Source organism: Ranitomeya variabilis, chromosome 2, assembly GCF_051348905.1.
Source record: "Ranitomeya variabilis isolate aRanVar5 chromosome 2, aRanVar5.hap1, whole genome shotgun sequence".
In the NCBI taxonomy this organism is placed as follows: Eukaryota; Metazoa; Chordata; class Amphibia; order Anura; family Dendrobatidae; genus Ranitomeya; species Ranitomeya variabilis.
Window position 1 is genome coordinate 71,853,332 of NC_135233.1, and position 21,960 is coordinate 71,875,291.

Genomic DNA, 21,960 nt, shown 5'->3' on the forward strand with positions numbered 1-21,960 from the left:
AGTAAACTTCAGCCGCTGTCAGGTTGGCAGTGTTAAACTGATTTAAATGTTACCTCAGGTGAAGAAATCTGTCTTGTGGTTCTTGTGTAATCAGTGTTTGAAGTTTTCAGTTAATGAGATGCCCGTGCTCTGGGGCAGGACTCTAGGCAGAGTCTTATCTTGGTGCTCTAAGCCAGAGAAACCAAGGAAAGACCTGCCCACAAGCCACCCCGAAGCACAAACAGTCTGTGTCTCTGTCTCTGTGATGAGAAACTTGTTTGTGCTTCGGGGCGTCCTGTGGGCAGGTCTTTCCTTGGTTTCTCTGACTTAGAGTAGGAAGATAAGACTGTACCTACAGTCCTGCCCTGGAGTATGGACATATCATTAACTGAAAACTTCTAACACTGATTACACAAGAACCACAAGACAGATTTTTTTCACCCCAGGTATCATTTAAATCCGTTTAACGCTGCCAACCTGTCGATGCCTGTAATTTACTGAGCAAAATCCTGCTGACAAATTCGCTTTAAGACCTACTGATAGATCATAAATGTTTTCGGGCCGGACAACTCCTTTGTGGCTTCAGGAAAGATTGTTCCAACACTTTAAAGGGGTTTTACTCCATAAAAATAGTGCATTCTGGAATTGAGGAAATCGAAGTCCAGGCTCCTAATGTGCGGAGAATACTGATGAAGAGAAACTGATGAAGAGTTGATGACAAATTACAGAGCATGTCAATCGGGAGAGTTTCTAGACTTATTTGACTAGTATGTGCAGCAAAATAAGTTTTACCCCTTCTGAATGAAGGCAGAAGGATATATTCTTTTATTCCGGTTCTGGTGAAACAGGTGGCCTTTGTCTTCATAGTGACCAAGCCAAATTTTTCAAATCTGACGTGTCACTTTATGTAGCATTAACTCTGGAAGGTTTCAACATATCCCAGTGATTTTGAGACTGTTTGTGTTTTTTCATACCATATTGTATTTTATGGTAAAGATAAATTTAGGTTGATATGTTTTGTGTTTATTTGTATAAATATCAGAGATACGACAGTGAGACTGATCATGAGTCTTGAGTATTTAGTCCCTGCCCACCCAGCTTGATTGGCAACTGCAGATTGTACCTAGCAGCGTGAGATCTCCGAAGCAGGGAAGAGGGACCCTGAGGAGCTGTCAGTCACACTAGGTCGATGGCATTTAAACATTCAGATTGGATTATGCGGCTACTCAGACATGAGTTTGGTAAGTATACCAGTTTTAAAAGGATACAAAGTATCAAAAAACACCAGTCAAAAGCGGTAAATATAAAGATAAAATAAATTGTATTAAAAATTAATACACAATAAAAAAAAGCATGAATCAAGGGTTAAACATGATATATGTAAAATGGAGGAAAATAATCAAGTAAGAATGGGTGGTAAAACGGATGAGGTCAGGCTGTGGGTAGTAATATCAGCAATGTATATGAACCCGTAATACCAGGGATGCCAAAATGGTAGGCATGTGCATACATATAAATCATTAAAAACCATTTAGTGAGACCACATGGGAAGGGATAAAATGTAGAGCTTACCCATAGTGCAGTTAATCGCCCGTCTGTAATGCCGCAGACGCCCCAACGCGCGTTTCGCGGGTGTGCTTTCTCAAGGGGAGTGTCGAGTGTATTATGTTCAACTCTTTATTCATGTTTCTTTTATTGTGTATTAATTTTGAATAAAATGTATTTTATCTTTATATTTATCGTAACTCTTTTGAGTGGTGTTTTTGGATACTTTGTGTCCTTTTTAGGTTGTTTATGCCCATAACTCACCCAATTGTGATGGGGATACTGATTTTTACACGTTAAGACCCTTTACAGTTATGATATGTTTTTGGTTATCTTTATGGTTATAAGTTTACCAGCATTCTATTGTATACATTTTGTAGACTTTCTATTTTTTTATTTTTTATGGTACAGTAACTGTTTCTGGTGGAAATGCTCTTTAGGTCCATTTTTTCATGGGCAGAGATTTCCTGACTGCCAGGGTCACATTGTATCAGTACAGATGCCTAAGTACACTCATTGACTTCTGAAGTCATGATTCCAAATTTACAGAAGACGCTGGTTGAAGCTGTATGTCATTCACAATGTGTAATCAGATTTACAGAGACCGATCGAGGCCAGGTTCCTTGGGACAATTCTGAGAGATTCTTCTTGTTCTCCGTGCTTCTTGTGCTTTCAATCCTCTAGAGACGATGTTCAGTCTTCTATAGTTATTACATAAAATCTCATGGCTCCTTGATGTTATGTCTCCGGAGTCGAGCTTGCGGTGGTATTTTTAGGATGGACTGTCCTTGCAATATGTAACAGACGTCTGTTCACAAAGCTGCATGTTCTGCCTCGGATCAGGCTCATATCCTCTCCATTTTCATTTACAAATATTACAAGGCCACCGGTATTTTATGTTGATTGGTTTTGATCCCTTTTATGATTTGTGGCATCTTTTTGGCTTGGATACACATTACCGCACACTGCTATGTAACATTTTATTTGTTTACTTAATGATAACATGCATCCATAAGCAAAAATGCATATATTTTTCTTTTATCTTATTATTATGGAAATATTGTGTATGCAAGTCCCCTATATAAAAGAGAATGATATAAAATAATATACAATTGTTCATCGCTGCATAAAATTGTGGGGGAATATTTAAGCCATGACAACCCCTTCTCGTCCAGAATGTTTGCCCCCGTTAAAATAAAAGCACTTCTACTCGCCCTCTGTGCCGGCGCTGTTCCAGCGGTATCATAGGTTTTTGTCCTGATGAAGGGGTCGGGTGTGACCTTGAAACGTGTTGACCTGAAAACCCGTTGATTTTATCCTGCTTTTGAGTCCTTATCAGCAGCGCAGTTGAAGACACTTTTTGCTCCTGCGGTATCTGCACTCGCGGTCCCAGGGCTCTCGTGACGTAGTTAGGTCACGGTAGTATGCACCCAATCAGCACTGGCATCACTGTCCCCACCTTCCGACATATAAGCAATCGAGGTTATTACTCTGACTTCCTGTTGATTACTTTTACATCCAACGCCAGCATTCAGATCAGGAAAGGGTTGTTCTAGTAGTAGACAACCCTTTTAAAAGGAATCTACCAGCAGTATGTAATCTGACAGCAGCATGAGGAAGGAGCTGAGACCTTGATTCCAGCTATTTATCACTTAGTTTACTGGGTACAGCAGTTATGATAGTCATAGTTTTCACAGCTGCAGATCTAGCAGAGCTCTGTCGTTGAGCAGTGTATAACAGAACCCACACTACAGCTTTCTATGTACATTGTATAGTGAGAAAAAGCTGCTAATCAATGCTGGAGGCGATGCTGGACTGGGAGGCACAAGGCCAGTTGTCCTCTACTGATATCTCCTGCTGATAAAAAACTGGTTTATATTTAAACAGCAAAACACAGCCCAGTAAGTGACACATCCCTGAAATCAGGAGCTCGCCAACTACAGTATGCTGCTGTCAGATTACACACAAATCCTGCTGACAGATTCCCTTTAACATTTAAGAAAGCTTAACCTGCCGGTTAAGATGTCAGGAGAGATCAGGATCTGATCTGTTGGATTTCCAAAGGTGGATTCTTTTGGTTACAGGAATAAGCTGCTGCCGAAGGACTCTGACCGCAGCTCTTTCATAGAAAACACAGGTGCACTTGGTGGAGCTGAACCATCCTGTGTTTGGGGCAGTCAGGAGGGATGACTGTCAGCCGAATGATCGTTTGTCTGACCGCTTTCTCATGTGTATAGGGGCTTCAGATTTACGTGTTTCTACCTCTCTCCGCTTTGCTTATACTGGATTATCATCCAGGTACAGATATATTGTACAAAAGTGGCCGGGTTATATAACTATTACATAGCTTACTATTCTGCTTTGCGTATGAATGGTCCCCAATGTCCCACTTGCAGCACAAGTTATGGCGCCTCCAGCTGGGCTTCACAGCAGGGGGCTTCCTCACCTTTTCGTGCTGGCGGTGTATTTCTGTAGCTATGGCCACCCTCCTGCTCTCATGGCTGACACAGGGACAAAGCACTGCCTTTGTGATATGTATGAGGGTGTAATTCAGTAAGGGCGAGGAAGCTCTGCTGCAGGTGAAGAGATATGTGTCAACCACTGATCAGGACCCCCGAGAAGCCCAGATCGAGCAGGGTCTCCTATGAATAAAATACAAGCTGTGTAACTATGTTTCCACAAGCTCCAGAACCGCCTGCTGTCACATCAGCAGTGCCATGTCCAGTATGTCCGGCTCCCTGTAAATGGGGCATGTTTCCAGCGGATGGCAGAGAAGACTGAAACACTTGTCCCTTCCTTAGCAAAGACCGCGTCGCACAATCTGCACTCACAATGTATTTTACCCTTTGACTGACATTCATTTTAGGCTTTGTACACACATGCAACTAGGTCTAAATTTGTGTCCTCGAAAACAAAAAAATGTATTGTCAGCAGCACATGGATGAGGTCTAGGTGCCATCTATCATTTCCTCACTTTCATAATGTGCATGCTTGATTCTGATCCACAATATGGCTCAGTAACGCTTATCTGCTGCTGTGCTGTCTGTCTTGGTGGCACTTGGGCATATTATGCTGCACACTGCCCAGCAACCAAAAGCAGCACACTGCCCAGCAACCAAAAGCAGCACACTGCCCAGCAACCAAAAGCACCTGTACCTTGGATTGTTGATTTCTGCCGAACGGTAAAAGTGATTGTCCAGGATTGGGGAAAAAAAGATTGTTTCAAGAAAAAAAATAATGTTTAATACCCCAAAGGAGCATTGCATGGCCTATAAGTCTCTTTACACTGGCATGTCACTCTCCACAAGGAAAAGCATTAGTCCCAAGTCAGAGGTCTCATAAATCCAAATCAGATCTCATGCTTTGCACTGATGAGGGGCAACACCAGAAAACACAGGTCTGCAAATTGAGATTATGGTTTGGCTTTTATCCTAAGGAGTGATGAGCGATAACGTCTTATCATCTGGGCGTGCTCGTATATTATGTTAGAGTCTGCGGCTGCAGGATTTGCAGCTGTTAGACATGATTTCCTTAGTATTGCACAGGTGGTATGTGCTCACCCGTACAGGCAATAATGCCACTACCTGAGAATCTGACCTGTTGGTGGCTCCTGAGGACTGGCGTTGGGGAGCACTGCTGTAAAGGCAGACAGAAGCCCATACTGCCTACCCCCGGAGCGCTCACCAGATCCTCTTCATATACTAGCCGTGATCATTGTCTTCATTTTGACCATTTGCATTATTTGGCCCAAACCTTGCTGGCGGTGCTATAAATCCCTTCATCTTCACTTACTTGCAGCTTTGAATGCGATTCATATTCTTGGGTCTACTTTTCCTACCACTGAAGCGTCTCTTTTAGACACCAGTGCCAATTATATCTACTGCCTTACTGCAATACCGGAAGCAGCCTATGGGCATAAGTGGCGCTGTTTATGGATTTAAAAAAAAAAACAAAACAAAACTTTTTTTCTACTTTTAGACAGCTTTTTTTGTACATGCAGGATGGTTGTAAGGGCTATTGTGGAGACGTGCAGGCGTTGTCCGTGGAGTCCTCCTACCTGCTTGTCCTGCCGTGCTCGCTGTAGTCTGGCTGGTACAGCGGCTTTTATAATAATAATTTTGATTTATATAGCGCCAACATATTCCGCAGCGCTTTACAAATTATTACTTTTACTATTTTTTCTTTGTATTTGATTAGTTCTGTAGTGAATATTGTAACTGTTAAGTAATATAAGGGGAATTATCATTAGATATTAATGTTCTCCAGACAATAACTGATCAGTTCTGACGGGAGAAGGGAGTGGGCGGTCGGGATCGGCCAACTCTGATTTTGGTGACTGTCTCTAAGGAAATGTTTGTACTGGAACTAAAATACTTTGTGGTTAATGGTCTGTTCATCCTCATGGTGCAGCATGACTGCCTCTCTGGTCACGGGTGAAGACGTCTCAGTCTTGGATCGGAGGTGATCACACGATCCTCAGATGGTTACTGAGCCACGTATTACATGTATTCTGCATTTATGGCTACTCCTATATCCCCTACTGTAATGGAAACCTACACCAGGGCACTGGATTAGAAAAGTATTGGAAAAGTATTAGGACTGTGCCTAGGATTTATTTAGAAACCTTTTACACTTTTTTTTTTCTGTTCACACAACTCAATGGGTAATAGTGACTTAAAATACTGTAACTTTTTCATGTGGGTGATTTTTTGGTAAATTATTAGTTATGAAAGCAAATGATGAATTTAAGATGGTTCCCAAGGCACAAAGGTTTGGGGAAAGACTAAGGCTAGGGTCATACAAGACCGTTTGTCGTCTCACCCGAGGGAATCGGATCAGTTATGCAAATCTGACTCTGGAAAAACTCCTCAAAATGTCTCCATCGTCTTTACTCTTCTATGGAGATTTGACTGCACTCAGATGTCATCAGAGTGAAGTCCGATGTTTTCCACGCACTCATAGCCTTGCATGGGCGAGTGCGATCCGAAAATCGGATGAAACTTGGGCATTCTGCGATTTTTATTTTTTGGTTCTACTCCGTCCGAGGAAAAAAAATCGGACATGTGCACGGCCCCGTAGACTAACGTTGGTCCGAGTGCGATCTGATGCTTTGTTGGATCACACTCGGACAGAAAATATTTGCATTGTTCTATTTCTTGCTTTCTTTTTCCCCCTAGTTTTTTTTTTCTTTCCCCAAGCAGTATTCCTCTTTTTGGAGGAAATCTTACTTTAATGTGAATCTCTCTGTGATTAGCATGATGTAGAGGCACAGACCTTGATTCCACTGTTGTGTCTTTTACTGGTCTGATTACTGCAGTTGTGATAGTTTTATCTGCAGTAGAACTACCAGTTCTGTGAATGCTAAATGCTGAGCTCTGTATAACCCCAACCCCACCTTTTGATTGGCACATCACTGTGTACACTGTGCATAGGCAGAAAGCTTCCAGTAAGGGGTGGAGCTTGTTATACAGAGCTCATGAATATGGAGAACTACATGGTAGCAGGTTTTCTAGTCCTTTAGTCATAACCTCCTGCTGATTAAAGCTGTGACTTTCTAAAAACTACAGCAAGCAGCCCAGTAAGTGACCTATCTTTGGGATCAGTCTCTGTTGACCGATTCCCTTTACAAATGTTGTAGAGGAAGGTAAAACCTTGTGTAGTTTCTACAAATTCTGTGTTCTGGCTGAAGTTACGCCCACACAGGACATGTCCACCACAAAGTTCCCCCAGCTGAAGATCTGCAGTGGCGAAGTGTTCTCTAAATAGTGTGGATTTTGTCACTCATTTTGTTGTGGAATTGCTGTGGGCGGGCGGCATCTTTCACTCCTTACATTGAAGAACATGGAATTTGCGGTGAAAATTGGCATAGGGCTCATTTGGGAAGTTCTCGGTTTCTCTGCTGAGGCAACCTTGGGTTCTGAATTGGGAATCATTTATCACCTGGATTTAAAGGGGTCGTCCATTTTATTTTTAACAAATGTATTGGAGGGTCCCTTGCTAATATGAGTATTACAGGTTCTCCACCTGCGCTTGTTAGTGCTGAGTTCCTCACGGACTGCACTGCTTTCCACCTCTCCAAATACAGACCGGTGAAGGAGGAGCATGTGACCAGACCCGCCCATCAGTTTCCTCCAATAGAAAACAGCTGTCCCATGTGCAGTGTTATTCTATTGGAGGAGGCTGATGGTCTGGTCACATGCTCCCCCACCAGCAGCCATAACTGAGAACAGAAGGGTTGTGCTGTCGTAAAAGAAAGCGAATATATTAAGAAGAGGAGGAGAACGTGTCACTGCCACTAACTCAGGTCCCCATATTTGTTAAGATAAGCGGTTTACCACTATGCGTTTCCCATCAGTGATGTGTGAGGCCATGTCCTTTTGGTCGATGTTCTGGAGATGCTCCATAGAAAGGATGTGATCTGATGGAACAGACCACTAGACAGCACTGCAGACGCCCCCATGTAGGTCCACCTGTATGTAATGTCATGTTACTAGAAGTTTGTCCTACATCCTTCAGTGTTGAGAATGAAACCTCGGTTTCAGGCTTTATTGTGGTTAGAACATTTATTTTCTCTTAATTATTGAAATCTTCCTTTCCCATAGTTTGGGCTCGGCGGTATGATCCGGCCTTGCATTGCTTTTCTTTCTCCATATATCGATCACTTCTTCCATAAACTCCGTTTTCTTTTCTTTCTTTCCTTTGTAATAAATACTAGAACTTGTCTTAACACGGCGCAGCAATTCTCTGCAAACTAAATGCCATCCATCATTGCAGCCATTTTTTCACTTTTTACTTCTGTTTGTTTTAACCATTGATCTTCACTAAGGCTGAGCTAAAGGGCAGCTGTATTTATTGGGTAGAAGACTTTAGGCCTGTGAAGAAAGTCCAGCAAGTGCCACCACCATCTCCTGAAGAGGGTTCAGCTCTGACACTGGTTCTACACCAATGCAGAGCTTGCTCCGGAATGGCAGCAGGCAGATGGGCATTTTCTTGCACAGTAAGGCTACTTTAACACATCAGGTTTTTGCCGTCAGGCACAATCCAGCGAATTTTGAAAAAAACTGATCCTTTTTTTTTCCCGCCGGATCCGTTTTTTTTCTCATAGACTTGTATTAGCGCCGGATGGCCTAACGTTTCATCAGTTTTTTGCCGGATCCGTCTAAAATCCATTTTCCTGCATTTTCTCACTCTCTCTTTCGCGCTCTCTGTTTCACACTTTCTTTCTCTCTCTTTCTCTCTTTCTCGCACTCTTTCTCACACTCTTTCTCACTCTTTCTCGCGCTCTCACGCTTTTTCGCTCTGTTTCAAGCTCTCTTTCTCTTTCTTTCTCTCTTTCTCGCTTTCTTGCTCTCTTTCGCGCTCTTTCTCAAGCTCTTTCTTGCTCTTTCACACTCTTTCTCACTCTTTCTCTTTCTTTCTTTCTCGCTCTCTTTTATCGCTCTTTCTCACGCGCTCTTTCTCACGCTCTTTCATGCTCTCTTTCTCTCTATTTCTCTCTTTCTCTCGGAATAGAAAAGTGAGAGCTACATAAGTCCTGAATTATTCCAACAGTAAAGCATCCTGACTGAGACCATTCATGTGTGGGGGCTTTTCATCCAAAGGAGGGGGCACACTCACACTTGTACCTAAGATTGGTGCCATGAATAAAGAATGGGATCTAAAAATCATCTCCCAACGATCCAGGAGCAATTAATTTGTGTTGGATGAACTTACAGTATATATAAATTGACGTTGAATGCAAATGACACTTATTGGAGATAAAACATATAAAGTTCTGCTAATCTGGACGCTTAGTTGAGTAAAATCTGAAATCGGCAGGCTTGGCATGTCACTCTCCACAAAGAGAAACGTTTACCCCTTAGACTTAGAAGGTCAGAAGCTTCTCATGTAACCAAACCAGATCTCACACTTTGCACTGATGAGAGCAGCACCTTGAAACATCGCGTCTGCAAATCGAGATTCTCGTTTGGCTTTTATCCTAAGTCAGGTGGCAAGGCTCGATACTGACGTTTAGTATTGCTACTTCCTATAGGTGGCGCTAGAGTTCTACTCCTCTTCCTCTCTGAAGAGACAATTGGCATTCTCCGTGTGTAACTTTCATCCCTAATGATGTTTGCGGTCAAAGTTGCAATTACTGCAGAATCACAATTGCTTCCTTTTGAAGTGTGGGCCTAACATTTTCCAATCTAATGATACCTGCTCTGTTCTGATTAGTATTTGATCTTCCATTTAAGGGAAAAAGAAGAGGACTACAATCCGAAAGACTCAGTCATCACCTTCCCTTAAATCAAAGGATGAGGACGTTCCTAAGAAGAAGCAGTCAGAGGTAAGACTGACCGTTTTTTGTGGGGCAGGGGGTTGGAAGGATAAATTGTGATTCTCTGCACCATACAGATGCAACATCAGACCTTTATTCAGGCGAGACATTATAGAGGAATATGGACGGGAGACCCATTCAAAGAAAATCTCTATTCCCTTACAAGATGTACTAGTGTGTTTTTTTTTTTTGCTAATTCCTCTGTAGCATTTTTTTCTATCTTTATAAAATTCACATTTTTTGTTAGTGTTCGTTCCTTCTCACCTCAAACACTGTAATCTCAATTATCGGTTAAATCTATCTTTGATTAAAGAAGCACTCCAGTCTGTATAAAGTGTGTATATGTGTGTGAGTATTAAAGGGCTTGTCCCGTCTGAATCGATAAGTCTGCAGTCGCTTTGTGACGCATGCACTGTGCGCTGTAGGGATTCGCCAGTTTCAGGTACGCATGCGCTATGTATATCTCCCGGCCTGAGCACGTCTAATGGGCGCGACCTCGCTCCATGCACCTGTGGGAGGCCATGCCCCGTCCAGTGCTGCGGGCATCCAGTGGGCATGGTCTCACCCTATACGAGTGCATGGAGCAAGTCTGCGCCCACTAGTCAGGCTCTAATTTGGGATTATACATGCGAACCCCCACAGCGTACAGCGCGTGCACTGGGGGATTCATACATCTGCTTCACTGTGACATCACCGCAGTTGTAACTGGCCGGCTCACTCTGTGCTCTATGTATGAGCCGGAAGTCTTTTACAATGAAAACCTACTGTGCCTCGTTCTGACACTCCGTAGGTTTGCTTTCCGGGTCACACACAGCGCAGTATGACCCCAACAGTCTGCAGAGGGGTGACGTCACTGAGAAGAGAAGATCAGTGCCGCACACCAAAGAGAGCGTTGGTAGGTAAGTATATAATACACTCCTACCACATCACATGCATATATACACACAATTAAAAAGTATAGATGGGAGTGCTGCTTTAAGGGGGGAAATGCTGCACAGAGTTCTACTGCTTCTGGGAAATGTTCTTCTTTTTCTCCTCTTTGGTGGAGTCACATATAAATTGCTCCTTACTGAGTGCTGGAGTCACAGCTACAATGCTTATTAATGCAGTATAATGTCCTTTATGGTCCTTTTTTCAATATGTGTGGGCGGAATTTGCAGAAGACAGTAGAACACGCTGATGTTTCCTCACTTTTCTTCATTTTTCTTGTTTTTTGCTAATCACAGTTGTACTCTGTCTCTGGTGTGGCTGATATTACTAGTCATTAGGGTTGATCGAATGGCTTCGGATAAGAGCTAATTCGAATAGCTATAGCGCTTCCCGAATAGCTGCATCGGTAACCCGGATACCAGGAGCACTCCCAATAATCAGATGTCCGGCGCTGCAGCTGCATGTGTCGCGGCGGTTTCACAGCATGAAGAGCCCAACAAACAGGTTGTGACTGTGACAAAGCCGCGACACATGCAGCTGCGGCGCCGGACACCTGATTACCGACGCGCTCCAGTTATCCGGGTTCCCGAGGCAGCTATTCGATAAGCACTATAGCTGTTCGGATAAGCTCTTATCTGTCTTATCTGAAGCTATTCGCTCATCCCTACTAGTCATGTCTCATCACGCCATTGTTGGTCGGACCATGGCTTGTACATACTCTTAGGTGAAACTAGTGGGATAGAATTCTTCCCCTTGGTGGAGCGCTATTTTTATAAGAAGCAGAGCAAAAGAGATGGAGTATATGTATTCCAGGCTCCTACTTGGCTCAATGATCCTGCTGCCTGACTCCTGGTATAATGATTATATATGTGTAATCCCACAATCTGTATGCACGCCAGTGTCCCAGGAAAACGTTGATATTTCCAGTACTCTGCTTCTTTGAAAATCTCCCGTTGCCCTGAAGTTGTTATGACCCTTTTGTTTTGTGTTTGAACTTCACTAATATTATATGTTACCTAGTCTAATTCTTTCCTAATAGTGTAAAAAAGGTATTACAGTAAAGGGAAAAGAAAATCAGTTTAAAGAAATGAAAATGTCGTAATATAATGTGCATCGATGGTACATTGTAATGGCTCCCATCAATATCATGGACTTGTTCGCTCAGCATTGTGTGCCTGTCTCTAAGCCGCCATCAGGGTGTTAATAAATGTCGTACAGGACAATAATAGAATATAGACTTTGTTCTTTTTCCTCTTTTATTGACGATTGTCTCCTTTTGCCCATTCCCGGCGCCCTGCCGGTCGGCTTTCTGTCTGTTTTACCGCTTTCCCCTGTGGCGGCTCACGTTCTCTCCACCCGACTCGCACACTGTGAATGTAAACTAGATGCTGAAATGTAGGAGCACAGGAAAGCGATGACACTGGACCCCTATTAATCTACTAGTGGGAGGACGCTGGAGCGATCATTAATGGTGGCCGGGCTTTCTAAGGCTCACCACTTCACTATAGGCCAAGAATGTATTCTACTCAGCATGTTGGTCAACATAGTGTATTTCATGTGATGGCACACCTTAAAGGGTTATTCCAATCTCCAAGATCCTATCCCAATATGTAGCAGCTATAATAATAATATTATTAGCCAATGCCTCCAATTAGAAATGTAAAATAGTTCTTCTGATTCACATTGTTGCTTACCCCATGTGCAGGGCATTGCCCTGCACATGACGTGAGCAATATATAAAATCAGAAGAACTATACTATATTTCTAATTGGACGTATTTGATAGTATTATTATTATTATACCTTCTACATATTCGGATAGGATCTTGGAGATGCGAATACCACTTTTAAGGTAAAAAGCAAATGTCAGATATAACCTTGAGACCGCTTGCCTCATGCCACCCAAACAGCCATGGACTCTACAGGATCTCTGAAGGTGTCCATGGTGTCTGGCACCCAGAATCAGATCTGTTTAGTCCTGTAAGTTACAGTGGGATCTCCATGAATAAGGCTTGTTTTTGTATCGTATCCCGCAGATACTTAATCAGATTACATCTGGAGAATTTAGGGGCCACATCATAATTATTATTATTATTTATTATTATAGCGCTATTTATTACAGTCATGGCCAAAAGTATTCACACCCCTGCAATTCTGTCAGATAATACTCAGTTTCTTCCTGAAAATGATTGCAAACACAAATTCTCTGGTATTATTATCTTCATTTAATTTGTCTTAAATGAAAAAAACACAAAAAGAATTGTTCTAAAGCCAAATTGGATATAATTCCACACCAAACATAAAAAAGGGGGTGGACAAAAGTATTGGCACTGTCCGAAAAATCATGTGATGCTTCTCTAATTTGTGTAATTAACAGCACCTGTAACTTACCTGTGGCACCTAACAGGTGTTGGCAATAACTAAGTTGACATGGGTTAAAGTTGACTCAACCTCTGTCCTGTGTCCTTGTGTGTACCACATTAAGCATGGAGAAAAGAAAGAAGATCAAAGAACTGTCTGAGGACTTGAGAAACCAAATTGTGAGGAAGCATGAGCAATCTCAAGGCTACAAGTCCATCTCCAAAGACCTGAATGTTCCTGTGTCTACCGTGCGCAGTGTCATCAAGAAGTTTAAAGCCCATGGCACTGTGGCTAACCTCCCTAGATGTGGACGGAAAAGAAGAATTGACAAGAGATTTCAACACAAGATTGTGCGGATGTTGGATAAAGAACCTCGACTAACATCCAAACAAGTTCAAGCTGCCCTGCAGTCCGAGGGTACAACAGTGTCAACCCATCCTATCTGTCGGTGTCTGAATGAAAAGGGACTGTATGGTAGGAGACCCAGGAAGACCCCACTTCTTACCCCGAGACATAAAAAAGCCAGGCTGGAGTTTGCCAAAACTTACCTGAAAAAGCCTAAAACGTTTTGGAAGAATGTTCTCTGGTCGGATGAGACAAAAGTAGAGCTTTTTGGGCAAAGGCATCAACATAGCGTTTACAGGAGGAAAGAAGAGGCAGTCAAAGAAAAGAACACTGTCCCTACAGTCAAACATGACGGAGGTTCCCTGATGTTTTGGGGTTGCTTTGCTGCCTCTGGCACTGGACTGCTTGACCGTGTGCATGGCTTTATGAAGTCTGAAGACTACCAACAAATTTTGCAGCATAATGTAGGGCGCAGTGTGAGAAAGCTGGGTCTCCCTCAGAGGTCATGCGTCTTCCAGCAGGACAATGACCCAAAACACACTTCAAAAAGCACTAGAAAATGGTTTGAGAGAAAGCACAGGAGACTTCTAAGGTGGCCAGCAATGAGTCCAGACCTGAATCCCATAGAACATCTGTAGAGAGATCTAAAAATGGCAGTTTGGAGAAGGCACCCTTCAAATATCAGGGACCTGGAGCAGTTTGCCAAAGAAGAATGGTCTAAAATTCCAGCAGATCATTGTAGGAAACTCATTGATGGTTACCGGAAGCGGTTGGTCGCAGTTATTTGGGCTAAAGGTTGTGCAACCAAGTATTAGGCTGAGGGTGCCAATACTTTTGTCTGGCCCATTTTTGGAGTTTTGTGTGAAATGATCAATGTTTTGCTTCATTCTCTTTTGTGTTTTTTTCATTTAAGACAAATTGAATGAAGATAATACCAAGGAATTTGTGATTGCAATCACTTTCAGGAAGAAACTGAGTATTATCTGACAGAATTGCAGGGGTGTGAATACTTTTCGCCATGACTGTACATGTGAGGAGGGTATACATCATCACCTTAAACTTATTTCCATGTTCCTCAAACCTTTCTTGAATGTTTTTTTTTTCCCCAGAAAACAGCCACTGCCAATAAGATGTACTGTTATCATGAAGCTGTGTAGTAGGTCTGCAACTATATTTCTGTTTGGCTTGTGGCAAGTAATGCCAGGACCAAGGGTTTCCGAGGGCCATCACAATGCCTCCGCCGTCTTGTCTTCCTCCTATAGTATGGCACCATCTATTCTTCAGATAAGCAACCCCTACTCTTGAGTGTCTATACGATCTAACAATCATGAATCGCCAGACCAGGCCACCGTCTCCCAGTCTATGTGAACTTCTGACATCTTCTGACATCTACATAATGTAGGCACTTTAGGTGCGCTGACTGATCTCCAGCTCTGTAGGCAGAAAGCAGAGGTTTACTTGTGTTCTGACACTTATTACAGTCAGTATTAAAGGGGTAATAAGGTATCAGAAAATCTCAGTCATATGGCTTCCTTTAAAAAAAAAAACTAAAAAAAAGTATTTTTCACCCTCCCGGGTCCAATTCTGAGTCTCTGCCACTGGTTACTGTGTCTGTTATGGTCTACATCACTGACATCGTGTGAACATCGCTGCAGACATTAGCTGAGCTCGGTGATTAGCTGCAGCGCTGTCGATGTGCGGCAGCGTTGCCCACAATTACAGCCAGTGAGCGCAGTAGCGAAGACTGCCCTGGACCAGGGAGCGGAAGTAAAGCAGTTTGTTTATTTGTCTTTTTTTAAACAAACTGCAGCTGAGGGAAAGGGGCTTTCGAAAATAAGAAATTCCCTTTTAGCTTTTTTGTTGTTTGTGCTACGATGGCTGTTCCGTGAGATCAGACCGTGGGTCCTTTGCACATTTTGGATTTACCATATAGAGTTGTATCGTTGGTTTTAGTATTTTCTTTTTATATATTTATTTATTTATTTATTTTTTTAAAGGTCTCTCTTCCAACAACATCGAGTAATTTGACAAGAATAACAGCCAGACCTGTCAGTTTACAGGATGATCATGTGGAAGACAATGAGGAAGAAGAGATGGAAGAGGAGCATGGTGCCTACACTCCCAAACTCTCCATTCCACCACCTGACCACAATAGTCCATCAGGGAGTCCATCTACTTCCAACATGAAGCCTTCAGTCACTAATGACAATATTAGTCTCAGTCCAACATCAACCCAGAACACCCAGCAATCGCCAAAAAAGAGAGTTCCCTGCATGTATGGCGCGCAGTGCTACAGGTAATTTTCAAGAACAGTTCACTTTTCACTACAGGTTGAGAATAAAGCCATGTTTAGCTTATGTAATGTGCAGATTTGTTGTTAATCTGCTGGTTAATGGCGTTCTGAAGCCGCGCATCGGCTGCACTGAGAGCCCCCTGCTGCCAGGAGGAAATTACCTTTATTCCTATCAACAGTCTCAGGTTTTCAGTCATAAAGTGACAGCTTCAGTCACTGCTCAGTTCACAGTGAGCGACTGCTATAACCACAGAGTTGGCTGTCAGTCAGTGTCGTGGCGCTGTTATAGCTGCCACTCACTTATCTACTGAGCAGTGACTGACGCCTCACTGGCCCACCCCTATGACTGAAAGCCCGAGGCTGCCCAGGGGAACAAAGTTAATTTCCTCCAGGCAGTGGTTCTTTCAGTGCAGTGGCCACACAGCTTTAGAACGCTATTAACCAGAGGATTGATCCCATATCTGTAGATTGATAGCTTTTTTACATGACCGCTTTCCTCTAAGCAAGTGACACTTTTTTTTTTTTTTTTCTAAAAAAATGTCCTCTGTGGGGACAGTACTGACCAATTGAAGGTTACACTCTTACTACTAGCTCAAGATTGTAACTTTTCCAGTAGATTAATATCAATACACCATGGGTGGTATATTGGGTGGTTCAGGGTGAGGTCTATATGGGGGCAGAAAGGAGTATTTGCTCTGCTTGGACACTTGAATCAAAATGATAAGGGCTTGGTTTTTCAGGGAATCTAGTTGTGTTTTTTTTTCCAATGGTACTATTTTGGGGTGTATATTTAAATTGATTTTTTTTGGAGGGGGAGGTGGTCTAGAAAGGGGTGAAAAATTCTATCATTGTTCTAAGAAGTTTCTTTACTGCTAGCACCATCTGGTAGAAGTGACAGTATTTTATTACTGTTTCTTTTTATATATATACAGTGTATATATATATATATATATATATATATATATATATATACACTTCAATTGTGACAGACAGAATCTAAAAATAAAATAAAAACCGCAAAATCACATTGTATGATTTTTACATATTTAAAGGAGTTGTCCACTACAATAAACTTTTTTTTTTCTTCCATAAATCTTGCTATTATGTGCCACTGAAAACATCCACTGTGTTTATTTTAGCAATATTACCTTTTATCATGCTGTAGCAGCACATTTTCAGTGCTGGATTCAGCTCTCATGGGGTTAATCGACAACTTCCTTTCTCCTGAGTTATTGTGCTCTAATACTACAAGTTCCATGATGCATTGCACTGCCACTAAGCACGAACCTACCACACCCACTCCAAAACACACCCAAACCCCTCCCTCTATCTTCAAAAAGATTTGTGATGTCATTTCTGTCAAACCCACACTCCATTACACACAGATAGATAGATAGATATGGGATGGATAGATAGATACATACATGCAGATATATCTATGTCTATTTCCATAGATATGTCCATATCCATGTTTCTAAACCCCTTCACCCCTGGAGCTTTTTTGTTTTCGTTTATCGCTCCCCTTCTTTGCAGAGCCATAATTTTTCCATCAATATGGCCATGTGAGGGCTTATTTTTTGCGGGACAAGTTCTACTTTTGAATGACACCATTTGTTTTACCATGTCGTGTAACAGAAAATGTGCAAAAAAAGGCAAAGTACAGTGAAATTGCAAAAAAAGTGCAATCCCACACTTGTTTTTGCTTGGCTTTTTTGCTAGGGTCACTAAATGCTAAGGCTGTGCACACGTTGCGGATTTGATTGCAGATCCGCAGGGTTTTTTGCTGCACAGAATTGCATCAAATCCGCAGCATAGAGCACAACCAATGTAAGTCTATGGGAGCTGCAGACTTGTTGTGCACATGCTGCGGAAAAAGCCGCACCGAAACGCAGCTTTTTTTTTCTCTGCAGCATGTCACTTCTTTTGTGCCGAACTGCAGCATTTCTGCACCCATAGACTTTTATGGAGTCGGGCACATCCGCAGCAAAACCGCAGATGTAAAAAAGATCTGCAGTTTAGATGCGGATGTGGGTCCAAGAAACGCTGCAGTTCGGGAGGAGGGAAGTGTGTGGGCGGCAGGGCCGGACTGGGACTAAAATTCAGCCCTGGCATTTGAAGTTACACAGGCCCACTTGTCAAATGGTGACTGTATAATATCTTTGTACACTTGTAGGCAGGGCCGGTTTTAGGCAAAGTGGGGCGCTACGCCTAGGCAAAGTTTAAAATGGGGCCCCAAATGCTAACATATTGCACATCACACAAAAGCATTTCGGTTGTATTTACAAGCACTGATCTCAGGACGCTAAATGAGTTTGATCGACAATACTGAAGTTGTTCAACGCTTGTTTCCCGGCCTCTTTCCACCGTCTGAGAAAGAATGATGGGAACAGAACGATCACTAACAGATCACTAACCGATCCCCATACAGTATCATGTTATCAGCAGCAAATCTACAGTTTACAGCGGCGATGTGCTGCTGAGAACAAGGATTTTTGTTCCGGCAAAAACAATCTGAATATGCAGCATTTTACTTGTTTAGTAAAATACACCCCATAGTCCTCCATATATTATAATGTGCTCCACAGTCCTCCATATAGTATAATACACTCCCTATAGTCCTCCATATATTAAAATACACTGCTCAGTCCTCCACATAGTATAATACACTCCTCATAGTCCTCCATATAGCATAATACACTCCTCATAGTGCTCCATATAGTATAATGCACCGCCATAGTCATCCATGTAGTACAATTCACATCCCATAGTATAATGCACCCCGTAGTCCTTCATATAGTATAACGTATTCCCCATAGTCCTCGATACAGTATAATGCAGCCCACATATAGTATAATGTAGCCACCACCCTACAGAATATAATGCGGCAACCACAGAGTATAATGCAGCCACCCCACAGTATAATGCAACCACCCCACAGTATAATGCAGCCACCCCACAGAGTATAATGCAGCCACCCCACAGAGTATAATGTAACCCCATAAAATATAATACAGCCCACCTCCCCATAATATATAATGTAGCCCCCCATAGAATATAATGCAGCCCCCCATAGTATATAACACAACCTCCCCCATGGTATATAACCCAACCTCCCCCATAGAATATAATATACCCCCACAATAGTATATACCACAGCCACATAGTACATAACATGGCCTCCCCATAGAAGATAATATACTCCCCATAGTATATAGCAAAGCCCACATAGTAAATAGCACAGCCCGCATAGTAGATAACACAGCCCACACAGTAGTATATACAGCACAGCCCACACAGTGGTATATCCAGCACAGCCCGCACAGTGGTATATCCAGCACAGCCCGCACAGTGGTATATACAGCACAGCCCGCACAGTGGTATATCAAGCAGAGCCCGCACAGTGGTATATCCAGCAGAGCCCGCACAGTGGTATATCCAGCAGAGCCCGCACAGTGGTATATCCAGCAGAGCCCGCACAGTGGTACATCCAGCAGAGCCCGCACAGTGGTATATCCAGCAGAGCCCACACAGTGGTATATCCAGCACAGCCCGCACAGTGGTATATCCAGCACAGCCCGCACAGTGGTATATCCAGCACAGCCCGCACAGTGGTATATCCAGCACAGCCCGCACAGTGGTATATCCAGCACAGCCCGCACAGTGGTATATCCAGCACAGCCCGCACAGTGGTATATGCAGCACAGCCCGCACAGTGGTATATACAGCACAGCCCGCACAGTGGTATATACAGCACAGCCCGCATCCAGTCCAGTAAAAAAAAAAAAACACTCGTCCCCTTTCCTCTTGCCCGCGTTGCTTCCTGCTCCTGTCTCGGCGGCTGCAGTCTGCCCGGGACACAGCAGGTGCGCGATGATATGACGTCATCGCGCACCCGCAGTGTCAGAGGCAGAGCGGGGAATGATGGGAGAGGGAGCGTCTGTAGACGCTCTCTCCTCCATCATTGCATTCAACTGTACCGGCGTCATAGACGCCGGTATAGTTGAATGCGACGGCAGGGGGGTGAGTCGGCGGCGGCAGGGGGAGGAGGATCGAGCGGCCCACGACTGGGACCGGCCCTTCTGGCATTTGCCAGAAGTGCCCGATGGCCAGTCCGGCCCTGGTGAGCGGAATGTGGGCAGTGACGGTGTGCGTGTATGTGTGTGCTGGGTCTGCGGGCTGTTCGGATGTGTGCGGCGCTGTGCGGGACTGTTCAGGTGTGTGCGGGGTCTGCGGGCTGTTCGGATGTTGGTGGGGGACTGTTTGGATGTTTGTGGCGCTGTGCGGTACTGTTCGGGTGTGTGCGGGACTGTTCGGGTGTGTGTGACGCTGTGGGGGACTGTTCGGGTGTGTGTGGGACTGTTCGGGTGTGTGCCGGGATCATCCAATAGGACTACAAGTTCACAGCATCCAATCTGCAGCTAATTCGGATGTAATCCTGACAGTGGACACGCACCCTACACTATCCATACATCTATCAATAGATATATCTATCCACATATATCTATAGATAGATATAGGAATAGATAGATGTATGCATCTATAGATCTATCTATATGTAGCTCTGTATATCCATTTCATCTATCATCTGTATGTCTATCTATCTGTGTGTAATTGAGTGTGGGTTGGACAAATGTAAAAGAGGAGGTTGGACAGAAATGACATCACTCAATAATGTTAAATAATACATCTTTAGCTTTCAAAAACGCATACAAAAACCGCACCAAAAAAAATAAAAAATGCATCAACGCGCGCAAAAACTGCACCAAAATCTGCATCATACCCGCACCAAAAACTGCATCAAAACCGCACCAAATACTGCATCAAATCTTCACCAAAAACTGCATAAAAAAGCATCAAAAACCTGAATCAAAACCACGCAAAAAACCGCACCAAATACTGCAGCAAAAACTGAATCAAAACCGCGCAAAAACCACACCAAAAACCGCACCAAGAACAGCATCAAAACCACACAAAAAAGCCGCATCAAAACCGCGCAAAAACATGAAAAAAACCTGAAAAAAATGCATCCAAAACGCAGCTGCGTTTTCTGCAAGGAGATGCAGATTTTGTGCAGACAATTCTGCACCCAAATCTGCAAGGTGTGCATACAGCATAAAACTGACCTGCCATTATGATTCTCCAGGTCATTACGAGTTAATAGACACCAAACACGTCTAGGTTATTTTTTATCTAAGTGGTAAAAAAAATTTCAAAACTTTGCTAAAAAGAAATAAAATAATTGCGTCATTTTCTGATACCTGTAGCGTCTATATTTTCTGAGATATCGTGTCGGGTGAGGACTAATTTTTTGCGCGCCGAGCTGACGTTTTTAATGATACCACTTTTGTGCAGATACGTTCTTTTGATCGCCCATTATTGCATTTTAATGTAATGTCGCGGCGACCAAAAAAACATAATTTTGGCTTTTGATTTTTTTTTCTCGCTATGCCGTTTAGCGATCAAGTAAATTTTTTATTTTTGTATTGAAAACAGCTGACATGGGCTCACCGCGAAGCCCACCTCAAAGTGGGGGATACTGCCAGCTGACGTACTATTCCGTCAGCTGGCAGAAAGGGGTTAATAAACAATATGTTTATGTAATTTAAAAAAAAAACAGCGTGGGCTCCCGCGCAATTTTCTGCGCCAGAGGGGGAAAGCCGACGGCCGGGGGCCAATATTTGTAGCCTGCTATGAATATCAGCCCGCAGCTGTCTGCGTAGCCTTTACTGGCTATTAAAATAGGGGGACCCCCCCCCCCAAAAAAAAAAAATGACGTGGGGTCCCCCTATATTTTATAGCCAGAAAGGCTACGCAGACAGCTGCCGGCTGATATTTATAGCCTAGAGAGGGGCCATGGATATTGGTCCCCCCCCGGCTACAAATACCAGTCCGCAGCCGCCCCGGAAATGGCACATCTGTAAGATGCGCCAATTCCGGCACTTAGCCCCTCTCTTCCCACTCCCGTGTAGCGGTGGGATATGGGGTAATAAGGGGTTAATGTCACCTTGCTATTGTAAGGTGACATTAAGCCGGGTTAATAACGGAGAGGCGTCAATAAGACGCCTATCCGTTATTAATCCAATAATAACAAAGGGTTAATAAAACACACACATTAGGAAAAAAGTATTTTAATATTATTCATTTCACCATACTTACCATACTTCAGCGCCTGCAAAAAACGTAAAATAATA

General features: G+C 43.2%; 1 protein-coding gene across 1 annotated transcript in view; it reads left to right on the top strand.

The window, feature by feature from the left end:
* APLF (aprataxin and PNKP like factor) overlaps positions 1 to 21,960 on the top strand; it is a 152,265-nt gene that overhangs the window by 73,268 nt on the left and 57,037 nt on the right. The window contains exons 6-7 of the mRNA XM_077282554.1: positions 9,759 to 9,850; positions 15,474 to 15,772. Of these exons, the coding sequence (XP_077138669.1) occupies positions 9,759 to 9,850; positions 15,474 to 15,772 (391 nt within the window). The remainder of the gene's footprint in view (positions 1 to 9,758; positions 9,851 to 15,473; positions 15,773 to 21,960) is intronic.